General features: G+C 33.8%; 1 protein-coding gene across 2 annotated transcripts; it reads left to right on the top strand.

The window, feature by feature from the left end:
- Positions 1-10,848: 10,848 nt before the first annotated feature.
- Positions 10,849-23,321, top strand: LOC125056940 (elongation of very long chain fatty acids protein-like). 2 transcript variants are annotated; one of them, XM_047660311.1, is made up of 6 exons: positions 10,849-10,972; positions 13,674-13,738; positions 15,446-15,636; positions 17,628-17,702; positions 21,386-21,685; positions 22,789-23,321. In XM_047660311.1, the coding sequence occupies exons 2-6, from the start codon at positions 13,684-13,686 to the stop codon at positions 23,020-23,022; spliced, it is 855 nt and encodes a 284-aa protein (XP_047516267.1). In that variant the 5' UTR covers positions 10,849-10,972; positions 13,674-13,683; the 3' UTR covers positions 23,023-23,321. The 2 variants fall into 2 exon arrangements, with proteins under 2 accessions (XP_047516267.1, XP_047516268.1); XM_047660312.1 differs by lacking the exon at positions 10,849-10,972 and adding an exon at positions 13,299-13,401.
- The last annotated feature ends 310 nt before the right edge of the window (positions 23,322-23,631 follow it).

Here is a 23,631-nt window from a genome sequence, read left to right as displayed (position 1 = left end):
TCGTCAATTTACATATAAAGGTTTGGATTCTAAAAAATATACTCGTACTCCTTATAAACCTAATCAGTTTTTTTTACTTCTTTAGACATACTTGATTACCCTTATGGATAGAAAATAACTTAGTTATAAAGTCAGTTATAAAATACACATTAAATGCTTCTAATTTTAGATTTACTGCCAGTTAATAGAACGGAAGACACCAACTGGCAATAAACTCTCCGCCACTCTTTTTAACGCCAAGTTTTTTGTTTTACACAATGTTTGTTGCTGCTGCAACCATTACACCATGTTCCACATGACTTCTTAAGTAATTAGTAATAATAAAATAAATTAAACACAAAGATTGGTCCTCTATCGGGAGGACGCATGGTTAAATAGGAGCACGCACTTACATTCTCGTGAGAACAACACGCAAATATATGAGATACTAAGTATAAATGCCGAAAGAATCTATCATGAGTTTTTAAAAAATATTTTCACTAACAACTACATTTTTCATACATAATGTGATTTTATTTTAAATACTTTTCAATGTAAGAACTACTGATTATTATACTTATACATTGCCTAATGCGAAGGCTCAAACAGCTTAGATTATAGGTATTATATGGGGTCCGGGGGGCTTAGATAAGACGCCTTAACAGTAGTGTTTGTAGAAAGTCTAAAACCAAATTTGTATGAAAATTTGTCGACACGAACTGTCACTTTTATACAAACATCTTGACTAAGCCCCCTGGTATCTCACTTACCGCACGAAACGCGAGTAACATTAGACGATCCCATTGAATCACTTCACGCCGGTATCTATGAGACAGTGGTACTTCCCCGGTAGTGCTTGCCCATTTGCCTGAAGCGCGAAAGCAAAAGCATGGCAACTCCCACTAGGAAAGGGATTGACTGTTAGCACTGTTGAAATAACCTTTGTCACAGGTTATTTTTTATATTTTAGTAAACATAATTTATTATACAGATAAATAAAGAATGCTTATTAAATATTTATATGACATCTTAAAAGTAATGAATAAATCATTAGCAGAGTTACTTAAATATTTACTTAAACAACCGTAAGCCCTTATTATTGAGGCTGAGATATATGTACTACTACTAACAGCTATTTCGTCTTATTAAAACAACTAGATATGGATCAGTGATGTTGACACATTTTGTAAATAAATTCACCAAAGTGTTTATTGCCAACTCTTCTCGTCCTTTCCTTGATTTGAGATCTGTCAGTAAATGTTAATTTAGAAGCATTTTTTTTCTGACATTTATAAGTGTCCATGAATAAAATGACATGTTGATTTTTAATATGCATAATTATTATCATCTTAACTGGAGCATCGGGCATTGGCGGTCGGTCCGGCGGTGTTCACTGACGAATGCAAGATGTGTCTGCATGGCTGTGACAGGAGAGGCCGGGTCTTCAGGCGTCCGGGAAAGCGATTTTCCCAATGTTGCTTCGAAGAAACCGTTGCCTATGGAGGCGGTTCTTGCATGATGTGGGCGGGTATCTCGTTGGAGGGTAAAACCCAGCTCGTTTTCGTGCCTGGAGGCCGAGGAGCAGGACTGACAGCTGATGAGTACATCACAAATATTCTCCTGGAACATGTTGTGCCCTACGCAGGATTTGTACAATGCTCGATGCCACACAGCGCGCGTTACTCAGCAGTTTCGTCGAGAAGTCGATTTGCGCACAATGGACTGGCCTGCGCTCAGTCCAGACAAAAATCCAGTCGAGCATTTATGGGATGAGCTCAAACGAAGGGTACAAGCAAGAATTGAAGGCAGCTTTGTTAGAGGAGTGGGAAGGTATTCCTCAAGACACCGTCAAAAAATTAATAAGGTCGATGAAAACGTCGGCAATACCAAATACTGAACCAATAAATTTTATACTTCTTAAGAAAATAACGTGTTTTATTTGTGTCAATTCTGAACACAACTCCTTTACCCAAAATCCCATTTTGATGATATCTCATAAAAGCTATTATAATGTACATATGATTTTCATTAAAATGTTGTATACTTTCACTTAAAACAATGTTTGAATGCAGAGGTAACGCTTGAGTCGATTTGTTTGTTCGCGAGTGTAGTTCCATGGACTTAAACGGTTCATTAAACCATAACTGTTATACGTCAGAGTACCTACAAGTATTTAATTGACGATCCTTTTCGAAAATGATGAAAATGTCTTGTCAAACTTCTTTTTATCGTTTTTTATATTTTTGATGTCTTAGGCCGTTTGTTCATCGCGCCGATATATCGGTGGCTCAGTTCTAAGTAAATTATAGATATGTATGTGGTTCAGTTCAGTTTGTAAGGAGTTGCAACCATTACATCATGTTCCACATGACATCTTAAGTAATAAATAATAATAAAATAAATTAAAAACAAAGATTTGCCGGATCAGCCGGAGGCAGGGTGAATTACTCTTACATTTTCGTGGGAACAACACGCAAACAAGTGTGAACAACAGGAGTGGACAAAAACAAACGTGTTTTGTATAGCACACACATCGGCCCGTCATAAAACCGGGCCGAGTTCTAGCGATCACGCCGAACTACTCGAAATATCGGCGGCCTGGATGACGGCGCTCGGGTGACGGGCGTGCGGTGGATACACGGCCATATTAAATGTATGTATCGCTAAATCGGCGCCGTCATCTCGTTCTCGGTGACGTCCCTGTGACGGCCGCGGCGGCGGAGGATAAACGGCCTTATGTGTGATTACCTAATTATTTAAAAGTTAGAACAGTTGAAGTTAACAATATTTTTAAATACATAACTAGATCCTAGAAAAGGGCCAGACCAGACTATTCCATCTTTAAAAATTTACAGTGTTTATTTTTGACAAATATTTTGTATCCCGTTTAAAAAATCGCTCTCTACTGGAAACTTTCCCGAGGCATGGAAAGTTACTTAATGTTCTAGTTTACATACATCGAGGGAAAAGTCTGATGTCTCTGCATACCAATATGTATACTCGGGTTGGCAGAAGTAAGAAGAACGAGCCATCCATTTGAAGAAGATGAAGACTATATATTTTGTTCCAAGGATTAAACACTAGGCCTATATACGCCTTCTTCACTCAGGTCCACAAATGTTGTTAGCTACAATAAGAGTCGGTGACGACTTTTATTCAACAAAGGGATGATTTACTATGAAGGAAAGGGATGCTAAATTAGAAAAATGTAATACGTTTATTTGTTTGCTATTCTACTGGCACATTTGAAATTACAAGCTTAAATTCTTAAGTTTATTTGGGGGCCCCAAAAAGGTTTATTACCCGAAACGGAAAATCTTCTCCAATATTTTATTATATATGGGATCTGTTTAGTGGTGTTAAAAGAGTCCTCAGAATATTTTAATATAAAAAAATTAATAAACAATATCTGAAATAATTACATTATAACCTCCATAACTAGAATAAAATGTTATTCAATTAAACGACGAAAACACTTAAAACACGCATTATTTTTTTGTCACTTTTAAGATACTAATACTTAATACAAATAAATCGCATCGTTCTATGTGCAAATTAATATTAACACACGAAATTCCTTTTTATCAGTTTTTTTAAACAAACAAAAGTTCATTGTCTCAAAATACTATGTCTCACAATCTAATGGTACGACAGTTTTTAAGTTTATTTACGTGTTTTTTGAAGGTTAGGGCTAACTAAAAATCATATTAATTTATTACTTCAAGCGCCATCTATGTGTCAGCCTACGAACTTTTCAGCCCACCTAATAGTTTCTCGTATAATTAAGGAAATCGACCGGTACCAGAAGTGTGTGGGGCTCAGTCTAAAGAAATATATTGAAGGAAATAGGAATGAATCTATCGGCAGTTATTGGTAGTCACAAAAATCAATTCTTCACATATATAATACATAATACATATTGGTATGTTTAGTAGTGCATTTCCTTTCAAAAAACCTCTTCAGTGAAGTTAAATTTTATACATTTCGCCCGCGTAGACCTCTTCAACAATAAGCGTTATATTTCAGCTAATTAATATAAAACTATAATCTTAATATAAATAAATTACGCCTCACGTTGTTTGTCTGTTACGGATTGCTAAACTACTTAACCGATTTCAATCAAATGTGCACACCGTGTGCAGTTTGATCTAACTTCTTATCTAAAAGATAGCATAGCTTACATCTCAATTTATACCCGCAATTATATGTTATTGCAAATTATTTGACAGTCACAATACTAACAGATGGCGCTGTGTTGAAAGTAACAACGTTTCACATTAATGCTACAATTTAATGGCATAACCACAAAAAAAAGCATGGCTGTTCCCATGACTGTTGTTCTCCCACCGTTTCCCTTAAATAGTTTACTACTATGTAATATAACTAAAATCTTAGCTGCAGCAACGCCTGGCCGAGTCTGCTAGTAAATTATAGAACAAAACGTTCCTCAGGAATCACGCTATTGGTGGAATTCGTACCACAGATTTTATGGATTTTGAGTCTTATCTTACAGACAGACATACGCTGGGCAGTGGCGTAACAATAGAGTGGCAGAACTAGCAAAATGCCACGGGCCCTCGACCCAAGAGGGCCACTGCCCAAGAGATATTATGTTCTATGGATGAATGTGAAGTCTCCAATACGCATTGGGCTAGCGTGGGGACTACAGACCATTCCCTCTCGCCTAAGAGAGGAGGCCTATGCCCATTAGTCGGACATATACAACGTGTAATTGAGTACGCTGAAAATCTCTTTATTAAAATTAAACTGAGTACAAAAGAATTGCCACGAAAAAATATGTGCCACGGGCCCCAGATGGTATAGTTACGCCACTGACGCTCGGATACTTTATTTCAGTTGTAAGGTTTGTATAAAAATAAAACACATCATAATATTGATTGGCTAAAAGATTTGAGAATACATTGCATCAACAATTCTCTATTGTTCACACGTCATTGGCCCAATTTGAGACATTTACATCGAATTACTTTGACACCAATGTCATTACCCCTTACAGGGCAAGGTCGTAGATATTTGTTTATTTTACGCAGAAAGGATATATTATACCAAATGTTTTGTTTAAATAAAAATAAATCAGTGGCGCTACAACCTTTATAGGTCTGGGCCTCAGATTTCTGAATCTGTTTCATTATCATTATTCAATCCAATAGGCAAGTAGGTGATCAGCCTCTTGTGCCTGACACATGCCGTCGACTTTTTGGGTCTAAGGCAAGCCGGTTTCCTTCACCGTTCGAGCGAATGTTAAGTGCGCACAAAGAAAATCCATTGGTGCACAGCCGGGGATCGAACCTACGACCTTAGGGATGAGAGTCGCACGCTGAAGCCACTAGGCCAACACTGCTCTGTTTTGCTGCCATTTTGTTATACAATTATAAATCAAAACAATGTTTTTTAACATTTCGTTTTTGTAATTATGGATAATATGGACACGATAATTAAGATATTGAAACGAATGTTGAAAAATTCATTAATCGTAAATTCGATTATCACAGCTACTAATAACCAGCTATTTCCAGCTATGTCCAGCCAGCTTGGTCTATTAACAAAGAAAAAGGTAGTTTTGCCTTTTGTCAATCTTTCCTAATAATTTAAGTTAATTTGTTGTAATACGTCTTTAAAAACTCGGCGATGCCTTTTAAATATGAGTAACCCATGGGTTTTGGTGGTGGTGGCTTGTTGTTGTTGATGGTGACTTTTTGGAGGCAAATATAACAAATGTATTTTTTTATAAAACCAATTAGACTGACAAAATTATATTGCATGAAGTCTTCTGTAGAGACCAATTTTAATAATCAAATCACCTAGCAACAGGTTATGTTGTTATATAAATAACATATATTTACGAAAGTAAAGAGAAAGTAGCCATCTTGAAAAGTAGTGTTGCCAACTTAATTTATTTATTGTCTATTACCGACAACACCTCTTTTCAATGTAATATGAATCATTAAGATTACTCTTTTAAGTTACACATACATATATTAACGAATTTTTACTATGATATTGTATTTACAGGTGTTGTTAATGCTAACTGATTCTCAGTGTTAACATACTTCACAACAACTTTTCCTTTATTAATTAACTCTCTAACATGTGGTAACATATCAATATGTTTCAGTCTCTTCATATACTCTGTATTGGGTACTTTAATAGCAGATTTATTATCACATACTTAAGAAAATATTTAAATCTAAATTTAATTAACCGCAAACCCGTATACATTACTCTGAGCGCGGATGTACTATATCTTATTAACAGATATTTCGCCTTGTATCAACAACTCTTTGATGTTTACAGAATTACGTGAAATAAATATTGGTTTGCTTAGTATTAGTATGTTTAGAAGGATGTCATCGTACCGTGCGTAACAAGCGGATTTTGGTAAACAGCGGATAATATTATTGATTTTCATATTTGGATTTGGAATGCATTGGACAAGTTGTTTCAAGGTAGTATTAATATATGTATATATTATATATTAATACTAGCTTACTCGGCAAACGTTTGTTTTGCCATCTATATTATTTCTAGGAAACATATTTTTAGTTCAATAAAAATGACTATCTACAATAATAAAACATAGGGCTTGATCGTAGAGGGGTGAAAATTAGGGGTTGTATGTATTTTTGTATGTATCATAAAAATATAAAAACGAAAAAAAACTAAAAAATTTGGGGTGCACACCCTTTATCACTTAGGGGTTTGAAAGATTGATAGTAGCCGTTTCTCAGACACACTGAATATACATAAAAAAATTCATAAGATTAGGTCGAGCCGTTTCGGAGGAGTATGGGAACTATAAATATATATTAATCAAACTATGCTCCATTGTTAACAACAGCTTAAGCAGCCTGCAAACTTTTATTCTACTCTTTTGTCTCTTGCTATCGAATTTTGTTTACACTGTTGCGAAAAGATAGTGAAAACTGATTTAGCTTTTAAGAATAAATGGGTTAATTTATATGTAAAATCTAAGAAAGCAAGAGTCGTACATGATGTTTATAATCATGGACTCAATATAACATGCGTTAGCATAGTTACAGTTCATATAAGTATTATGATGCCATCAAAAACATAACTTGTAAAAAAAAACAGTCTAGCAACTCAGTTCTTCTATAGTAAACAATTAGATCCACGTAATGTCGACTAATTTATTCAGTCCCTACTTAAGGGACCTCGTGACTTAAGTAAAAATATTTTAATTTTGAATATTTATTTATTTAAATTAGACTTAAAAGTTAAGCGACGAGCGCGCGCGTTGTGTTCTTTATATTTTTTCGCATTAGTAAGTATTATTTAGGGCCGCACTCCTAAACATCAATTAAAGTTAATCATAAATGGTTATCTCTCATTCACTTTAAATAATCTCAATGTAACAGCTTAACAAGCTTAACTTGAACTAATGTACGACACTCACTGTCGCCCTCAAAATTTTCTTTAATTGATAAAATACTGACTGATATTTTTTTATCTATTATTCCTTTATTATACTATACACAGGTACAGTGATATATTAACTGCATCAATAATAATTCTGTTTAATATATATGATAACATAGGTATCTAGAAAACCAGACAGAAATTGCAAAATATTGGAAAAAAATTAAAACATTTATTTATTTATACAATAAACAGTAATTGTATTCAAAATTTGAAGCTTCTGAATTCTGAATGAGTGATTGACAATATTAAGAAATTTGACTAGTTATAATTTGTTCAAATTGAATGAATTTAAAATTAGGCTTCTAATTTTATCAACAACAAAGTTATAAGGGGGGTCGGCGTGAACTGCTTCGAGAAAAGGTTGGTACGGCTGTGTCGCTATTTTGCTCGACATGGCGAGCGCACTGCCCCTAGATAATTACGATTCCAAATACCGAACTAATTGTATTCTTCTATACGTACTGCTTCTCAAAAATAGGTACAAATTCTTTATAAGTAAAACACTTAAAAACTTTCTAAATATAAGTTCCTTTTGTGTTTGAGAAATTAGCTTAAGTTTGTCATGTTCCAATATCACACCATATTGAAAATTTGGTTGTGCGTCAATAATTAATTATGTGTGCGCAATTAAAATACATTAGTACGTTGAAGAAAACAGGTTTAGACAAAAAACTAATATATAAAGACAAAGAAATTTTTCTTTTTCTAATTAGAAATTCATTCTTTTTTTACTTTATAAAAATACACTTAAAATAGAACAACGCTTACTATTTATTGCAATATAAATCACAAGACAAAGTCACAAACTAATTGTACACAAATGTAAAATTATAACGAAAAACTCAAATATTAAATATTAGAAATAGACACCGTGGACCAATCGTGGCCCTATAGCTCAAAAATAAAATCTAAACTAGCAAAAGGCCAAAATATGATAGAAAAAGTCTACTAAATTTTAAAAGTGCATAAAGTTAGAGGCCACGATAAAATGGCCTTGTGCAGGAAACTTAGCACATTATTCAGACAATAGATAGACGTGTAAAGTGACGAAATAACCCGGCCGAATCAGTAAACCACACAAATAGACCGGAATACTCAGCAGTGCGATTCTGTAACTCACTTTTCGAACTCACACAGCGGTTTTTGCATCGGCGGTCGCTCTCAAATCAGTCGTGAAGCAGTCATTTTATGATTTTTCATTCTAATAAACAATAAACTACAAGCTCCCACCTTTTCTGAATGCCAAATCATAAAATGACTGCTTCACGACTGATTTGAGAGCGACCGCCGATGCGAAAACCGCTGTGTGAGTTCGAAAAGTGAGTTACAGAATCGCAGGGCTGGTCAGAAGATATTAGAGCTATACCAATATGTATATAAGGAAGTATGTATGTATTATTAAATTAAGTTGGAGGAGGCTTATACTCCAGAAGTGGTTCTAACCCTACACTAAAGACCTAACGAAATACTTAACCTATTTTATACTTATTTATATTTTTTCAGAATTTAAATATTATATACATTAAAGTTTATATTTGTAATAGACCAGTGCCGATAATTTTTGAAACCTAAAAAAATTACAGTAGGATGAAACCCATTAGAAAAGCAGGGGAATATGATCAAAATGAAAGGAAAAATAAATTACGGTCGATCTGAGGTCTGGAAGGGGTCGGGGGGGGGGAGTTTTAAGGGTAAAAAACGGTTTATCTCGATTTCCGGCAAAACTAAAAGTCCTATCGAAGAAAGTTAAATGGCAAAGTTGTAGGTAATAAAAAGATCTAAAACTTTTGTATTTACACATTTTTCACATAACCTCAAAATTTATGTGAAAAATTCAAAAAACCAAGTTTTTAGTTTTTTATTTTTATCTTTAACAAAAATATTTTTTTTTTAACGAAACTTGGTCAAAACTTACCTTTCTATGTCCCAAATACACTGTAATTTATTTGATTAAAAATATTTATTTGTTCACCTTATTTTGAATTAATATCGAAAAAACACCCTAATTTTCAATCGAAAATTCTGACGTCAAAATTTCAGCTTTTTTCAAAAAGTTGGTGTCCTTTCAGTTCGTTGAAATCTCTACTTTCCTATGGTAAAAAAATATATATATATTACCATAGTAAATCTTCTCAGAAAATGCAAAAAATCGTATGCAGTAACGCCCAGACCCGTCATCCCCTTCCCTACTTCTCTATGAATCTTCTTTAAATTATAATCAGATGCCTATTTATTACTATTTTAAGATAACTTATATATACCTGAGTGACTTAAAAAAAAAATTTAGCCTTTAGATGGGCTAAAATTTTCGTATTTCATAGAGAAGTAAGGAAGGGGTTGACAGGTCTGGGCGTTACTGCATACGATTTTTTGCGTTTTCTGAGAAGATTTACTATGGTAATATATATATATTTTTTTACCATAGGAAAGTAGAGATTTCAACGAACTGAAAGGACACCAACTTTTTGAAAAAAGCTGAAATTTTGACGTCAGAATTTTCGATTGAAAATTAGGGTGTTTTTTCGATATTAATTCAAAATAAGGTGAACAAATAAATATTTTTAATCAAATAAATTACAGTGTATTTGGGACATAGAAAGGTAAGTTTTGACCAAATTTCGTTAAAAAAAAAATATTTTTGTTAAAGATAAAAATAAAAAACCAAAAACTTGGTTTTTTGAATTTTTCACATAAATTTTGAGGTTATGTGAAAAATGTGTGAATACAAAAGTTTTAGATCTTTTTATTACCTACAACTTTGCCATTTAACTTTCTTCGATAGGACTTTTAGTTTTGCCGGAAATCGAGATAAACCGTTTTTTACCCTTAAAACTCCCCCCCCGACCCTTTCCCGACCTCAGATCGACCGTAATTTATTTTTCCTTTCATTTTGATCATATTCCCCTGCTTTTCTAATGGGTTTCATCCTACTGTAATTTTTTTCACTTTTTATTTATTTTAAAGGCTATCTGCACTGGTCTATAAGTCAATTCTATATATTTGTGTGGGGTAAATAAAAAATATCTGTTTTTAAGGTTTGTAATTGAATAATAGCAAAATTTAAATAATCCCTATTATTACTTAATTAAAAAAAAGTTTAAATATTATTACGTCACTTTTTTTTAAATCACGACACACGAAATAATTGATATTTAATGTGTATTTTGCTTCACATAAAACGTAATTAATGTATTCTGACAACTCAGTACTCACAGGCCTCAAAACACAGTTCTTACTATATTAGCAGCTCTGTTTATGTTTTTTTTTTATATGGTATTTAATTGTTATTATTATAAAAACGAAATATCAAATGTTTTTTTTGCAAATCCCACAGGAGTATATCTAGGCTAGAACTGTATTTCAGCGCTGTACAAATGTGACCTTATGATATCAAACAATGAGATATGCAAATCCATCTTGAACTAACAGCTTTACATAAATAAGAATCTTTTCATAAAACGACTACAAACCTGTACTAGACGCGAAAGGAAGCGCATGTAACATATTTATTTCTCAATGTGATTGTGTTAAAGTAAGTACGTTTTTTTAAATAAGAATTGTGGGATTATTTTTTATATTTAATGTACATTAGTAGTTTTAGTGTCTTAATATATGTGAAAGAAATAGCGTTAGATTTTGGCGTTAAGTTTGGACTCTGAAAGGTTATTAATTAGCCTCGTAATAAGTGTGTGTGATACCGCCGCCCATGGACACTCTCAATGCCTGAGGGCTCGCGAGTGCGTTGCCGGCCTTTTAAGAATTGATACGCTCTTTTCTTGAAGCAGCTCTTCAACCAACCCATGTTTTTGTTGACGTAGTAATGAATTAAAGTGATTGTAATGACATTAATGAATGTGATTAAATTGCGTCGCCAGTTAGAATACCGGGCGGGGCCAAAACTTAACAAATTTTGTCATTGTTCATTTTTCTAACTAAAATTAATAAATCGTTTTTACCGTGTTACGGATGTGTACGATGTCAATTCCTATGTTTTTTTAAGCAATTTCGATGTGGTTCTTTCAATATCAATGGCGCTGTTGTTGACATATTACGTATAAATATGCCGCCGTGGCCGAATTGTCGAATTGAAAACGAATTGAAAAATGTAATTTTCTTATATTTAAGCGGCGAAGTCCCCACATTCTATTCAATATCCAATCCATGACTATCGTTCAAATAAAACCTTATCAGAAATATCGATAATATTCCATTATATCATTTCAGTCAACTGTATTTTTATTGATAAGTAGGAAGAGATAATATTTATTATTTTGGTAATTAGATAGGTCCTATTATTTATTATCAGGATCGCTGTAATAAATAATAATCTTAATTTTTAGATGAAAATTAAATAAACTTGACAGTAATAGAATTAATATACATTAAAAAATAATTGTAGAAACGACAGCTATATATAAGAAATACAATAATAATAATAATCTTTTTTTATTTCTCACAAAAACTTAGGACATAAACAAGTGACAGTTATATACTATATATATTATTATGTCTGCAAGTTATAAATGTCAGTGAAGATTTTCCTTAACATCATTGTTTATCGAAATACACGACTTCAAACATAAACTTCGTAAAAACCGTGTAGTATTTTACAGATTAGGAAAATTCGTGATAAGTTTTTTGATAATAAGGCAGATTGGTTGTCGCCGTCACTCAACGCGATTTACAAAGTTGTTTGAAAATTAATTTCTAACGTAATGTGCATTGGACAACTATATAAAAATTCATCGTGATTGTGTCGTTCCTGGTTAACTCGGTTATCAGAAAAAAACTTTCTTTAATATTTTTTGGACAAACTCTCGCCTCATGTACATTATTCACTCATGATAATCACTGCAAAGCCGTCAGTCTAACGTACTATCGTGATATCTCGTAACATATTATGGTGCCTTTTATTGGCCTTTTTGTTCGGACTCTCATCCCTGGGGTCGTAGGTTCGATCCCCGACTATTCACCAATGGAGTTTCTGTCTTTGTGCGCATTTAACACTCTGTCCGAAACCGAACACCGAAACCGGCAAGCCTTAGACCAGTGTTTCCCTACCTTTATTGTGCCACAACCCACCGTAGCCTTTATAAAATTCTTCCACAGTCCGTTTCAAAAGGCATTTTCTTTTGCGAACTAGCGAACTGTGGAATCGACTCCCGTTAGGGCTCTTCCCTGACAGATACGACCTTCAATTATCCAAATTTAGAGTCTACTTCTCTCTCAAAGGCAACGGACCCACTAAAAATGGGTGTCGTTTTCCCCCCTATTATATAAAAAAAATGTTATGATAAAAAAATCTGAATTGTTTACTTAAGCAACTTAAAAGATAGGTTTTAAAAATCACAAGGGAATTGTTAAAGTAACACTGTGAGTAAATTTTCAAAACAAAAAACGTCGAGTCCATTTTCGAATTGCCCCTTGTGGGGCGTGGGCCCCCCGTTGGGAAACCCTGCCTTAAAACAAAAAAATCGACGATGTGTGTGTGCACAGAAGGTTGATCATCTAGTTTTAGAAATGATCACGGAACAGATAAATCTGAGGCCCAGACTTAAAAGCGCCATTGATATTAAATACCCAAAAACACATCTTGTCTAAACCTTCCACACAACATTAGGCGTAGGACAAAAATATTAATCAAATTAATTCTTAATATAAAAACTGGTTTAAAAGGAATGTTTAGATGAATGTTTAAAGTACGCAATAATTACCCAACGAATTAGTACCAAATTAATTAATTACTAAGCTATAACTGTCACTTGGTGTTCATTACTGTAATGGAAAGTTTCAAACTGTACACAGTGTTAAATATAATTATTATATTGTTTTTAGAATATCTAGCTAGTGCTAGCAAGATGTATTAAGTGATAAAATACCTGTTGCTTTAATGAAAAAACTGTGACTAAAAAGTGTTACATAAAATTGTGCTTTAGTGATGAAATAGCTGCTACTACTAAGGTATTAGGACAATAGTTTCCTCAATTATTAGTCCATAATATATAATCCACAATAACTCCCTTATTCATAAAAACTAAATCAGTTTAACTGCTCTGTTCTTAAGTCTTTTTTATCACAGCGTAGACCCACTTTGACAGACAGAACAAAATATTTATTTATTTGAAATTGTGAAATTGATTTTATGAATAAGAGGGTCAGTTTTCACCGTTTGTAAGTGGCGTTAATGGTTTACAATATTCACTTTTACGTATTAAATCTATATTTTATTTCAGATCCAACAAAATGACTTCTGTGTTTGGCTTAAGATTTCCCGAATGGGATCTCACAAAAAGCCAATGTGAGTATTTGTTTTAAAGTATAGCCTTATAACGAACAAGTTTTAATGGAGTATGTGCAACTAAAATACTTAGTTGCTAAAACTCTACAACAATAATCGTTATATTTTAAACTACATCATCATATTCCATAGCGGAATCGTTCACCAAATATTTCGTGTTTATCCTCGAATAGATGAATTCACTTAGAGCTGTTATGTCAATTTAAATATTGTGTAACACTCATGGTAACATTAATTCGTATGTTCGATTTGAAAAATTCAAAAAGAAATTTATATTGAATACGAAGTGATTCATTTGTATTAGGATGATTAACATAACATTAGATAATATGTTTTTAACAAACTGTAATAGTCAATCATTTATGTAGACATTGATAACTTCTACAAAACTGTTGTGTATCACTTTGCTATATTGCCAATAGTTTCCACAGCGTACGCGATATAGGGATTTTTATTTATTCACACCTTATCGAAGATTTCACACAGGTCATTAACTTTATTAAAAATAATTTTATACAATGTTTATATTCTGATAATGTAGGATTACAATTATGAAATAATTTTTAAAATCAGTCCACTAGTTTGGAGCCTATTCAATACATCAAACAATTAAGTATTCCTCTTTATAATAGTAGTAGACAATCTTTATACTGTTATAAATGTTATTACCCTTTCATTATCGCATTGCATCTTAAATATCTGCCAATAAAAGTGAAAATGCTATTCGCAAAGGCGTTGGTTTCTTGTAAAATTATTATAATCAATTGACATTTTAAACTTAATTATTTTTTATCGTTAAACCGCTAATATTCTAGTAGCTTTATAACCACGACCGTGAATCATTTTTCTAAGAAGTATAAACAATTATGGCAGTGTCTTTCACACATTATGCTGTTTATTTTGCATACAATGTTGGGTCAATATATGTTCACAACAGGTATTGGTATAGGATAATTATTATTTATGTTATCCTATACAGTTAAATTTATTGTGTCGTTAACATTAGAATACTAGAAATGTATTTTGTTTTAGCTCGGAAGGTGGAAATAAAATGCATTTAATTATTCGAAAATATTATAATTACTTATTAAGTATTATTAATGTTAAATATCAGTTTTCTTTTTTTTCTTTTATTTTTCACATATATTGTTTATCTATGTAATATGTTTTGGCTTTCTATATTTTCTAAGTGTATTGTTCTATAATATGTATGTAAGCTGTAACATTACTAATTTTAATATATATAAATTACGTGTCACGTTGTTTGTCCGCTATGGACTCCTAAACTACCGAATCAATCAAATTTGCACACCGTCTGTAGTTTTATCCAACGCAATTTATACCCGCAATATATAATATTGCAAAATATTTGTTTATTATTTGATAGTCACAATTCTAACAGATGGGGCTGAGTTGAAAGTACCAACGTTTCACATAAGCTAAAATTTAATGGCATAACCACCAAAAAAGCATGGTGGTCCCCATGACTGATGTTCTCCTACCGTTTCCCTTGAATAGTTTGCTACTATGTAATATAACAAAAACCTTAGCCACAGCAACGCTTGACCGGTCTGCTAGTAAATATATAAAAAAAATATGTTTTATATATAGGTATAACATCGATTAGTAATAATATACAAACTTCCGCTTTCTTTTAATAAAACTTATTATTTACATTTGTTTACAAAAATATTTGTTATATTACAGTCAAAGAATTAGACGAACTACCTTTAATGAGAACTCCAGGCCCGATTCTTATGATCCTGGCAGCGTATCTTCTCTTCGTATTGAAAGTAGGACCAGCACTTATGACCAAGCGAGAACCTTACAAGTTGACAGCCGTCCTTGTGCTATATAACTTCTTCCAAGTCGTATTGTCCGCGTTCATGGTATACAGGGTAAGTTGAAATTGTTCTAAATAAACACAAATTCGTCTAAGGCGTCTAAGCAGTTAGAAGCAGTATTGACATAGTGACTGATTGGCTTGCGACTTTTAGTATCGAAGTCGTTTGATCCTGGACTGTGCACCATTAGAGATCTATTTGCGCATCTGAACCTCACTTTTTTTAGGGTTGTAGCGCTGCTAATATTATTATAACTAATATGCTAAAGCGCGTTTCGTTTAATTGGTTAACCGCTAACCAATCACAGATACGCGACATGATTCATTCTATTTGACCAATCAGAATTACACGAAGCGCACCGTCACTTCCTCTTTCCCTTAATTGTCTCACCTCAACCTAGTACACATAGAGGAACTGTACTTTGTTTAAATGTGATCTATAAGTGTGTTACTCAGAAGAGTTGTTCGGACCTGCAGTTGAACTTCATCATCGGACGTCAAGGCATAATACGAAATTCCACCACGTCCGTCGTTTCGCAACTGAGCCGCAAGGCAGTTTCAGCCGCGCTCCAACAAACTGTGAACCAACCCCCACTTAAGTATTTCGAATTAAGGCCGACAATGCAGTCGCGGCCCTCTAGCATTAAGCGCAATACACATTGAGCCCGCCGGGCCGCCGACATATATTAGCAACTTTTTGTCGGCGGTCTAGTTGGCGGCTTCACTTATTACAAGTCGGAAAATTTGGTCGGCGGCATGTCGGCGGCTTGAGATGAGAAATTTATTTGGCAGTTAGTGATTGCCGCGTGTCGATAAAGGGTTTTGCCGGGCAACTGAGCGCAGGCGCACCCAAGCCGCCAACATTTCGGCGGGTAACACGCGCAGGCGCATGTTGCCGACATGATTCTTTTCATTCAGGCCGCCGGGTTGTGTCGCCGGACTGATTGGCGGCCCGGCGGGCTCAGTGTGTATTGCGCTTTAAGATTATCCATCATAAAAAATACTTTGTAGATATATAGAAAATGTAATTTAGTTAAAACACAGAAATTATAATGATTTAACCTTTTTCATAACTTACTTTTTTATAACCTTCAGTGCATATGAATAGAGTGTCATTTATTTACTGAGGCTGATAATATCGTCAATTAGGTTGTATCTATAGATTATGATGTGGAATATGAGCCCGTAATTGTGATTGGTCATTTGTATATGTAATAACAAACGGAACGCATTGTCCATACGTTTTACAATATAACGTTTTATATTTGTTATGGCATTCATGTTGTTCCGAGAAGTGTTGGCCTAGTGGCTTCAGCGTGCGACTCTCATACCTGAGGTGTAGGTTCGATCTCCTTCATTGCACCAATGGACTTTCTGGTGTGCATTTCACATTTGCCCAATTGAAGGAAAACATCGTGAGGAAACCGACATGGCTTAGACCCAAAAAGTCGACGGCGTGTGTCAGGCACTGGAGGCTGATCACCTACTTGCCTATTAGATTTAAAAATGATAATGTAACTGATTTAGAAATCTGAAGCCAAGACCTAAAGAGGTTGTAGCACCACTGTTTTTTATTCATGTTGTTCACATGCTTATCGACAGCTTCTTTTCAGTAGAAGCGGTATTAAGTTCATATTAACAAAAAGACTGAACGGTTGATATTTTCAGCAACTCCATTTCTCTTCTAGACGGTTTAGAAACCTTGCTGTGTTAGTTCTAGTTAAGATAACTAGAACTAACAATTAATTAATTAAAACTAATAATTATGTATTTACATCGTTTATTCGCGGATACTTGGCGGGCCTATGCGACTTCGATACAAAGGGTCCCCCTCTTGAGTTGTGTTCTGCGATATTATGGGCTACTCGATTGTGAGGAAGTTGTATTAGATCTGGTTAACGGTGCGCCTTCTTGAGTTCTCATGTCATTTTCCCACATGAATCCTTTCTATAACAAATTTTCAAAAGTATCTGTTTGTCTGCATTTTAACATTGAGTTTGAGAGAAAAAATAAAATAAGTATATAATATGTAATTTAATGTTTCAGTACGCAACTATGATGTCTGAATATGGGATTGCACCAACTACATGTCACATGCATGATAAATCTACAAGAGAAACGGTATGTAATGTTTCACAGTTGATAAAATCAGTTATATTATTAGCGCAAAGTTTCTGAAACTTTCTATAAAACTTGGCCTATCTATTAATAATAATAAAAACTTTATTCATCACAAATAGGTTGTGACACAATTCATATATCGCTAGTGCCCACACTAGGGAGTCCGTTGTGTGTAACTAGATAACAATTAGTCAATCATACATGGTATTTAAAACATTTTTTTGAGAAAAAGTAGGTTTAGTGTTACAAATAATCAAACACAAGTATTATAAGACATGGATGTGTGTGTGTGAATTGGTGTGTGTGCGCATGTATTTGAGAGGGTAGCTAAGAGTAGTTATTAGCGTGCGCTGTGTCTGTATTAGCTTTTGGCAACTCAGAGTCATGCCAACCTTGAGGCAGTTGTCACACCGGCTATTTTCTCGCTCAAGAAACAATAAATATACATTCCGTGTAAAAAAAAGAGATGCATATATAAATAGTTGATCGCTGACTGTTCATACTGCCGTCGCTGGCTATCAAAGAAAATTAATCAGAACTGAGAACTAATATCAAGATAAATCAGAACTCACGCCGAGAGACCAAACAGCGGCAGCAGTTATTTCTGTAGTACACGTATTTTTAATTTATTATGAATATCAAACAATTATTTGAATCATTGTTGTCTAGTTCAGACGATGATGATGTGTTTTATGATAGCATTAGTGTAGTAGCGAGTAGCGCGAGTAATCGCCCGTCTCACTCGTACACTTATAGCCCAGCGACAAACTATCGGAACTACTCGCTTTGCGCTGCTATAGTTGTTGCTAGTAACAGATCACTACCGTGTAATTCTTTCAAGGGGAAGGTGATTTAATTTTTAACGGCAAGGACCCTTTATTGACGACTCATTAGTCTAGTGGTTAGTACCCCTGACTGCGAATCCATGGGTCCCGGGTTCGATCCCCGGCTGAGGCGAACATCGATGTGATGAGCATTTGGTGTTGTTCTTAGGTCTTGGGTGTTTAAATATGTATTTATATGTCTATCTATCTATAATATGTATGTATATCCGTTGCCTAGTACCCATAACACAAGCTTCACCAGCTTAGCATGGGACTAGGTCAATTGGTGTGAATAGTCTAAAAAAAAAAAAAAATAGCGTGGGCGAGTATATGACCATAAGTTTGACACTAATTCTAAATAACTTATTATTACGACATTCTAATGGTCTTATTATATGACATTATAAAAATTAATATGACATTTGTATGCCTATTTATATATGGCTGATTGTGCGGATTTTTATAATTAATCCGATTGAACAACTCGTTTCTAATTCTAGCTCGACTAGCTTCTCGTTCATCGTCGGCGGTGGAACAACTGCCTTAGGCTTAATATTTTTTCTTTGTTGGCAAATATGTGTTCAGCAGTTTGACGCGCTTATTTCCTCAAGATATTTTCCTTCCCTGTATGAGCATAATTAAATACAAAGACAGAAATGTCCTTTGGTGTTCGTACCGGGCCTCGAATCGGAGTTCCTTTAAAAATCATACTTAATATTTTAACTACACTAATGTATATCGCTTTATCCTCTTTTAGGTCTGGGCCTCAGATTTTTGAATCTGTTTCATGATCATTTTTTTAATCTAATCGGCAAGTAAGTGATCAGCCTCCTGTGCCTGACACACGCCGTCGATTTTTTGGGTCTATGACATGTCGGTTTCCTCACGATGTTTTCCTTTACCGTTCGAGCGAATGTTAAATGCGCGCATAGAAAGAAAGTCCAGCCAGGGATCGAACCTAAGACCTCCGGGATGAGAGTCGCATGCTGAAGCCACAAGGCCAACACTGCTCTTTTGGGCGGTAAAGCTATCCTTATATTGATACTGGCGTGGAGTTCTATGTTGAGCTTAAAAAGATGAATTAACTTTCATTTTGGACTGAAAAAACTGGTAGAGAATTCGACACTTAAATGGGCAAACATTTTTACATAGTTATTAACGCCATTTAATCTAAGCTAATCGCGTCATCCCACAAATGAGAAAAGCACACATAACCAAGGGCAAACGTATATTTGACTGATTTTGACGTCAACTTGTCTAAATATTATCTGTATTTTTACAAATATGACAAAAAAATCATAAAATAATTGTTATTTACCCATGACAGTTTTAAATTTTTTCTGTCAATATTTTTTTATTAATTAATTTAATTAAGCTTTAGTAATGAATCCATACATACATTGGTTAGTTAACTTTTCTGAATTTTCACGGTGTGTCGTAATAACTTATTAATAATTTAGGGCATTGAAAATTCGTTAATTTTCATAAAAATAAATTCTTAAGTCTTAGAGAGCATCAATAAAAAATACAGTTAAAAGTAACCAGCCCCATCCCTATAACATCCAAGTTACTCTAATTACATCAAGCAAGACAAGACAAATGAGCACTTTAGTTAGGAGTATGGCATTAAAAGTAATTAGGTACATTATATACATAATATACTTATTGTAAAAAAAGGATTGTGTGGTTTTATGAAACCACGGTGTACGGTTCCTGGATCATCAGGGGTTCGAAATAATAGAATAAATTGAACTTACTCTATATTTATCACTCGCGTTATACAATAGAATATGAGCGGATTAATAACTATTATGTTAATTGCTATATAATAAGTGCAATCTAACAAACAGAGAGAGTGCCTACGTCTGGCTATGCTCCCGGGTTGAAACTCCTACGACTTAGTTAATTACGAATGACTGCATAGTAACAGTCGAAGAGAGTGCCTGCGTCGGGCTATACTCTCGGGGCGTGACTCCGACGATGTAGGAAATCGTCATGCTTATATGTGAACAAACTGTACAGCCAGGACACGTACTTACATCAGACAAACATCACGCTTGTAGATGATTGGAATGTACGAGCCCTGGCACGTACTTATATAGGAAATCATCACGGTTGTAGATGATCGGAATGTACGAGCCCTGGCACGTACTTACATAGGGAATAATTAAGCTTATAAAACTAAGGAAGCCTGAGCGAGTAAAATGTACAGCCTTGGCTCGTACATACTTCCCCAGACAAAAGAGCAAAATGTACAGCCTTGGCTCGTACACACGGTAAAAATGAAACTTTTTTTCACATTATAGACATTTAACTAAAAAATTTAGGAATAATATTCCATTAAGGGTATAAAATCAATCATAATTAATATCATTTATATCATATTATCAATCTTAATTTTATACTTATAAAATTAGAATGATAATGGGAAATAATAAAAGTAGACTAAGTCTCCAACTAATATATTTATTGAACTCTGTGTCTTAGAGAGTACGACATACATAATACTTAACTATTATTTAGATTATATACACATATTAAATAATAGTCTATACACTACACAGTCAGCTGCTGCGAACTATAGGCGCCGCCTTATCCCTTTATCCCTACTCCGCGGCCGACCGTCACGCGACATGCAACACACAGACGAAGAAATACATTATTTTTAAACATCTTTATACGTGAAAAACTTACCTGATCACAAAAAAACTATCGACCGATAAATATGGGTTTAAAATTTTGCACTGTTAGAACAGATGTTACAATTCAAAAAGTATAAATATTCATTAATATATCCATACAACTTGCGTAAACTTGGATTTTAAGAGTTATTGCTATAAAACACGCAATTTTTTACAGATATTATTAGATATTTGGATTTACTTCGCTGCAAAGGTTACGGAATTACTGGACACAATATTCTTCGTTCTACGAAAGAAAGATAGCCAAGTGACGTTTCTACATCTGTACCATCATTCTGTGATGATGATCGGAACATGGATGTACTTAAAATACTGGCCATCATACACATTGTTTTTCATTGGATTTATGAACGCGCTAGTACACGTATTTATGTATACGTACTATGGATTAGCAGCTTTAGGCCCTAAAGTCACCAAATACATCTTTTGGAAGAAGTATATGACAAAATTTCAATTGGTAAGGTTTTTCAATATGTTTATATTGCTCGCTTTTTGAGATAGATTCATCTATACTAATATTATAAAGAGAAAAGATTTGATTTTTTGTTTATTTGAAATGAATAGGCTCCGAAACTACTGGACCGATTTCAAAAATTCTTTCACCGTTGACAAGCTACACTATTCCCGAGTTACATAGGCTAGGTTTCATTCAAAAATTGGGGATGCTTACTAAAACTTGAATAATCTAACCCAAGGTGTAAAAAAATAAACAAAAAACTTCCTTCAATAGAGTGCGCTGCGAAAACTATTAATGATAGAACAAAAAAATGTAGCACAATTTTTCAGGACACATCACTATCTATAAAAAATGCCACAGCGTGTCTCTATCTTTTATAGTTACGTCACAATAAGCGCCCTTTTATTAATTTTTTTTATTAAAACACCACCGCTAGAAAAGGCTCTTTATTTGTACCTAGAGGTATTGATCCTTATCAAAATAAATACCAACGTTTCACATAAGCTACAATTTAATGGCATAACCACCAAAAAAGCATGGTGGATTGGTGTTCTCTTGCCGTTTCTCTTGAATAGTTTACTACTATGTAATATAACAAAAATCTTAGCCACAGCAACGCTTGGCCGAGTCTACTAGTATTTAAATAATAATGCATAATCCTGTGGCGCTACAGCACTATTTTCACCTTGAACTCAGATTACATCTGTTCCTTCATATAATGTTTATAGACTATGTCGCAGCCAACTAGCTTAAGTAGCCGTTCAATCAACAGCTTAGCCTCTTTACTAAACAGCGCCGTTTAACTAGCGGCTTGAATGATATTTAGCCATTTTCATAAAATGGTATAAACAGACAATAATAAATAATGTTGCTAAAAACAAGACTTCAGTAAATTAAAGATCTGTTATTCTACTTAAAATCTGTGCAAACATGTGTGATACAATAAAATAAAGTTAATATTCGTAAAATGTAGGTTTGTACGTTTGACCTGAAATTAAAAAAAAACTTTTTGATTGCAGACTGATACATGAATAAAATATTGTTCCTTATCCATTCTTATTCCCACTGTATCGCAAAATTAAATACCTGTTTTTTTTTTACAGCTGCAGTTCTTCTGCATAATAGCTCACTACATTGTGGCAGTCAACAAGACTGAATGCCCGCCGACGAAGGGAGTTGCAATTTTCATTGGCGGAAATACACTCTTCTTTGCTTTTCTCTTCCTCAACTTCTATTTCCAAAACTACAGAAGTCGTAACCTTGTTAAGGACAAGACATTAGAAAAGCTAAACAGGCCAAAAGTAATAGGTGACGCGAACAATGAAAAAGAAGAGTGACTAAAAATACATAATCAAATACGTCAAGGAAATAATGAAATAATAAGAATATCTCGTTGTAATATACATTAATTTATAAAATGGAATGTAAATTGTATCCCTGGATGGATGAATGGTGTTTAATGAATTAGTTAATTTTCATGCCGATCACTAGATGGCGGTTGTTGCATGTAAAACGTGTGGTCTAAGATCCCGATATACAACGACCTTCACCGAGATGCTTATTTAAAGAGACGTATTTTATATTTAATTTAATATGTCAATAAATATAATCCATATGGGTTGCCTAGCAAATTTCAGTCCAGAGTATGTTTAATTAATTTAAAAAAAAAAATTTTTTAAACATTTCACCGGTATGATTATTAGATAAATTCTATACCAATCGAAAGTATGAAGCCCATAGAATATGCAAACGTTAGGTAGTTTTTAATCAATTAATTATTTCTGTGTATATTTTTATGTGACACTAAAGTATATACATCTTTAGTAAAAAAGAAGGTTATAGTGATACATATATAATACTACGCTGATTAAAAATATTGATTGAAAAAATTCAAAAAATTTACTACATGCAAATTATAAAAAAAAAAAAAAAAATTATATATTAAT

The sequence above is a fragment of the Pieris napi genome, chromosome 15, assembly GCF_905475465.1.
Source record: "Pieris napi chromosome 15, ilPieNapi1.2, whole genome shotgun sequence".
Lineage (NCBI taxonomy): Eukaryota > Metazoa > Arthropoda > Insecta > Lepidoptera > Pieridae > Pieris > Pieris napi.
This window is presented reverse-complemented; position numbering and strand designations above follow the sequence as displayed.

Excerpts from the sequence above, each read along its gene's own strand:
- LOC125056940 (XM_047660311.1), top strand. The coding sequence starts at position 13,684 with ATGACTTCTGTGTTTGGCTTAAGATTTCCCGAATGGGATCTCACAAAA. Across the intron at positions 17,703-21,385 it reads ATAAATCTACAAGAGAAACG|ATATTATTAGATATTTGGAT; the intron begins GTATGTAATGTT and ends AATTTTTTACAG. Across the intron at positions 21,686-22,788 it reads ATATGACAAAATTTCAATTG|CTGCAGTTCTTCTGCATAAT; the intron begins GTAAGGTTTTTC and ends TTTTTTTTACAG.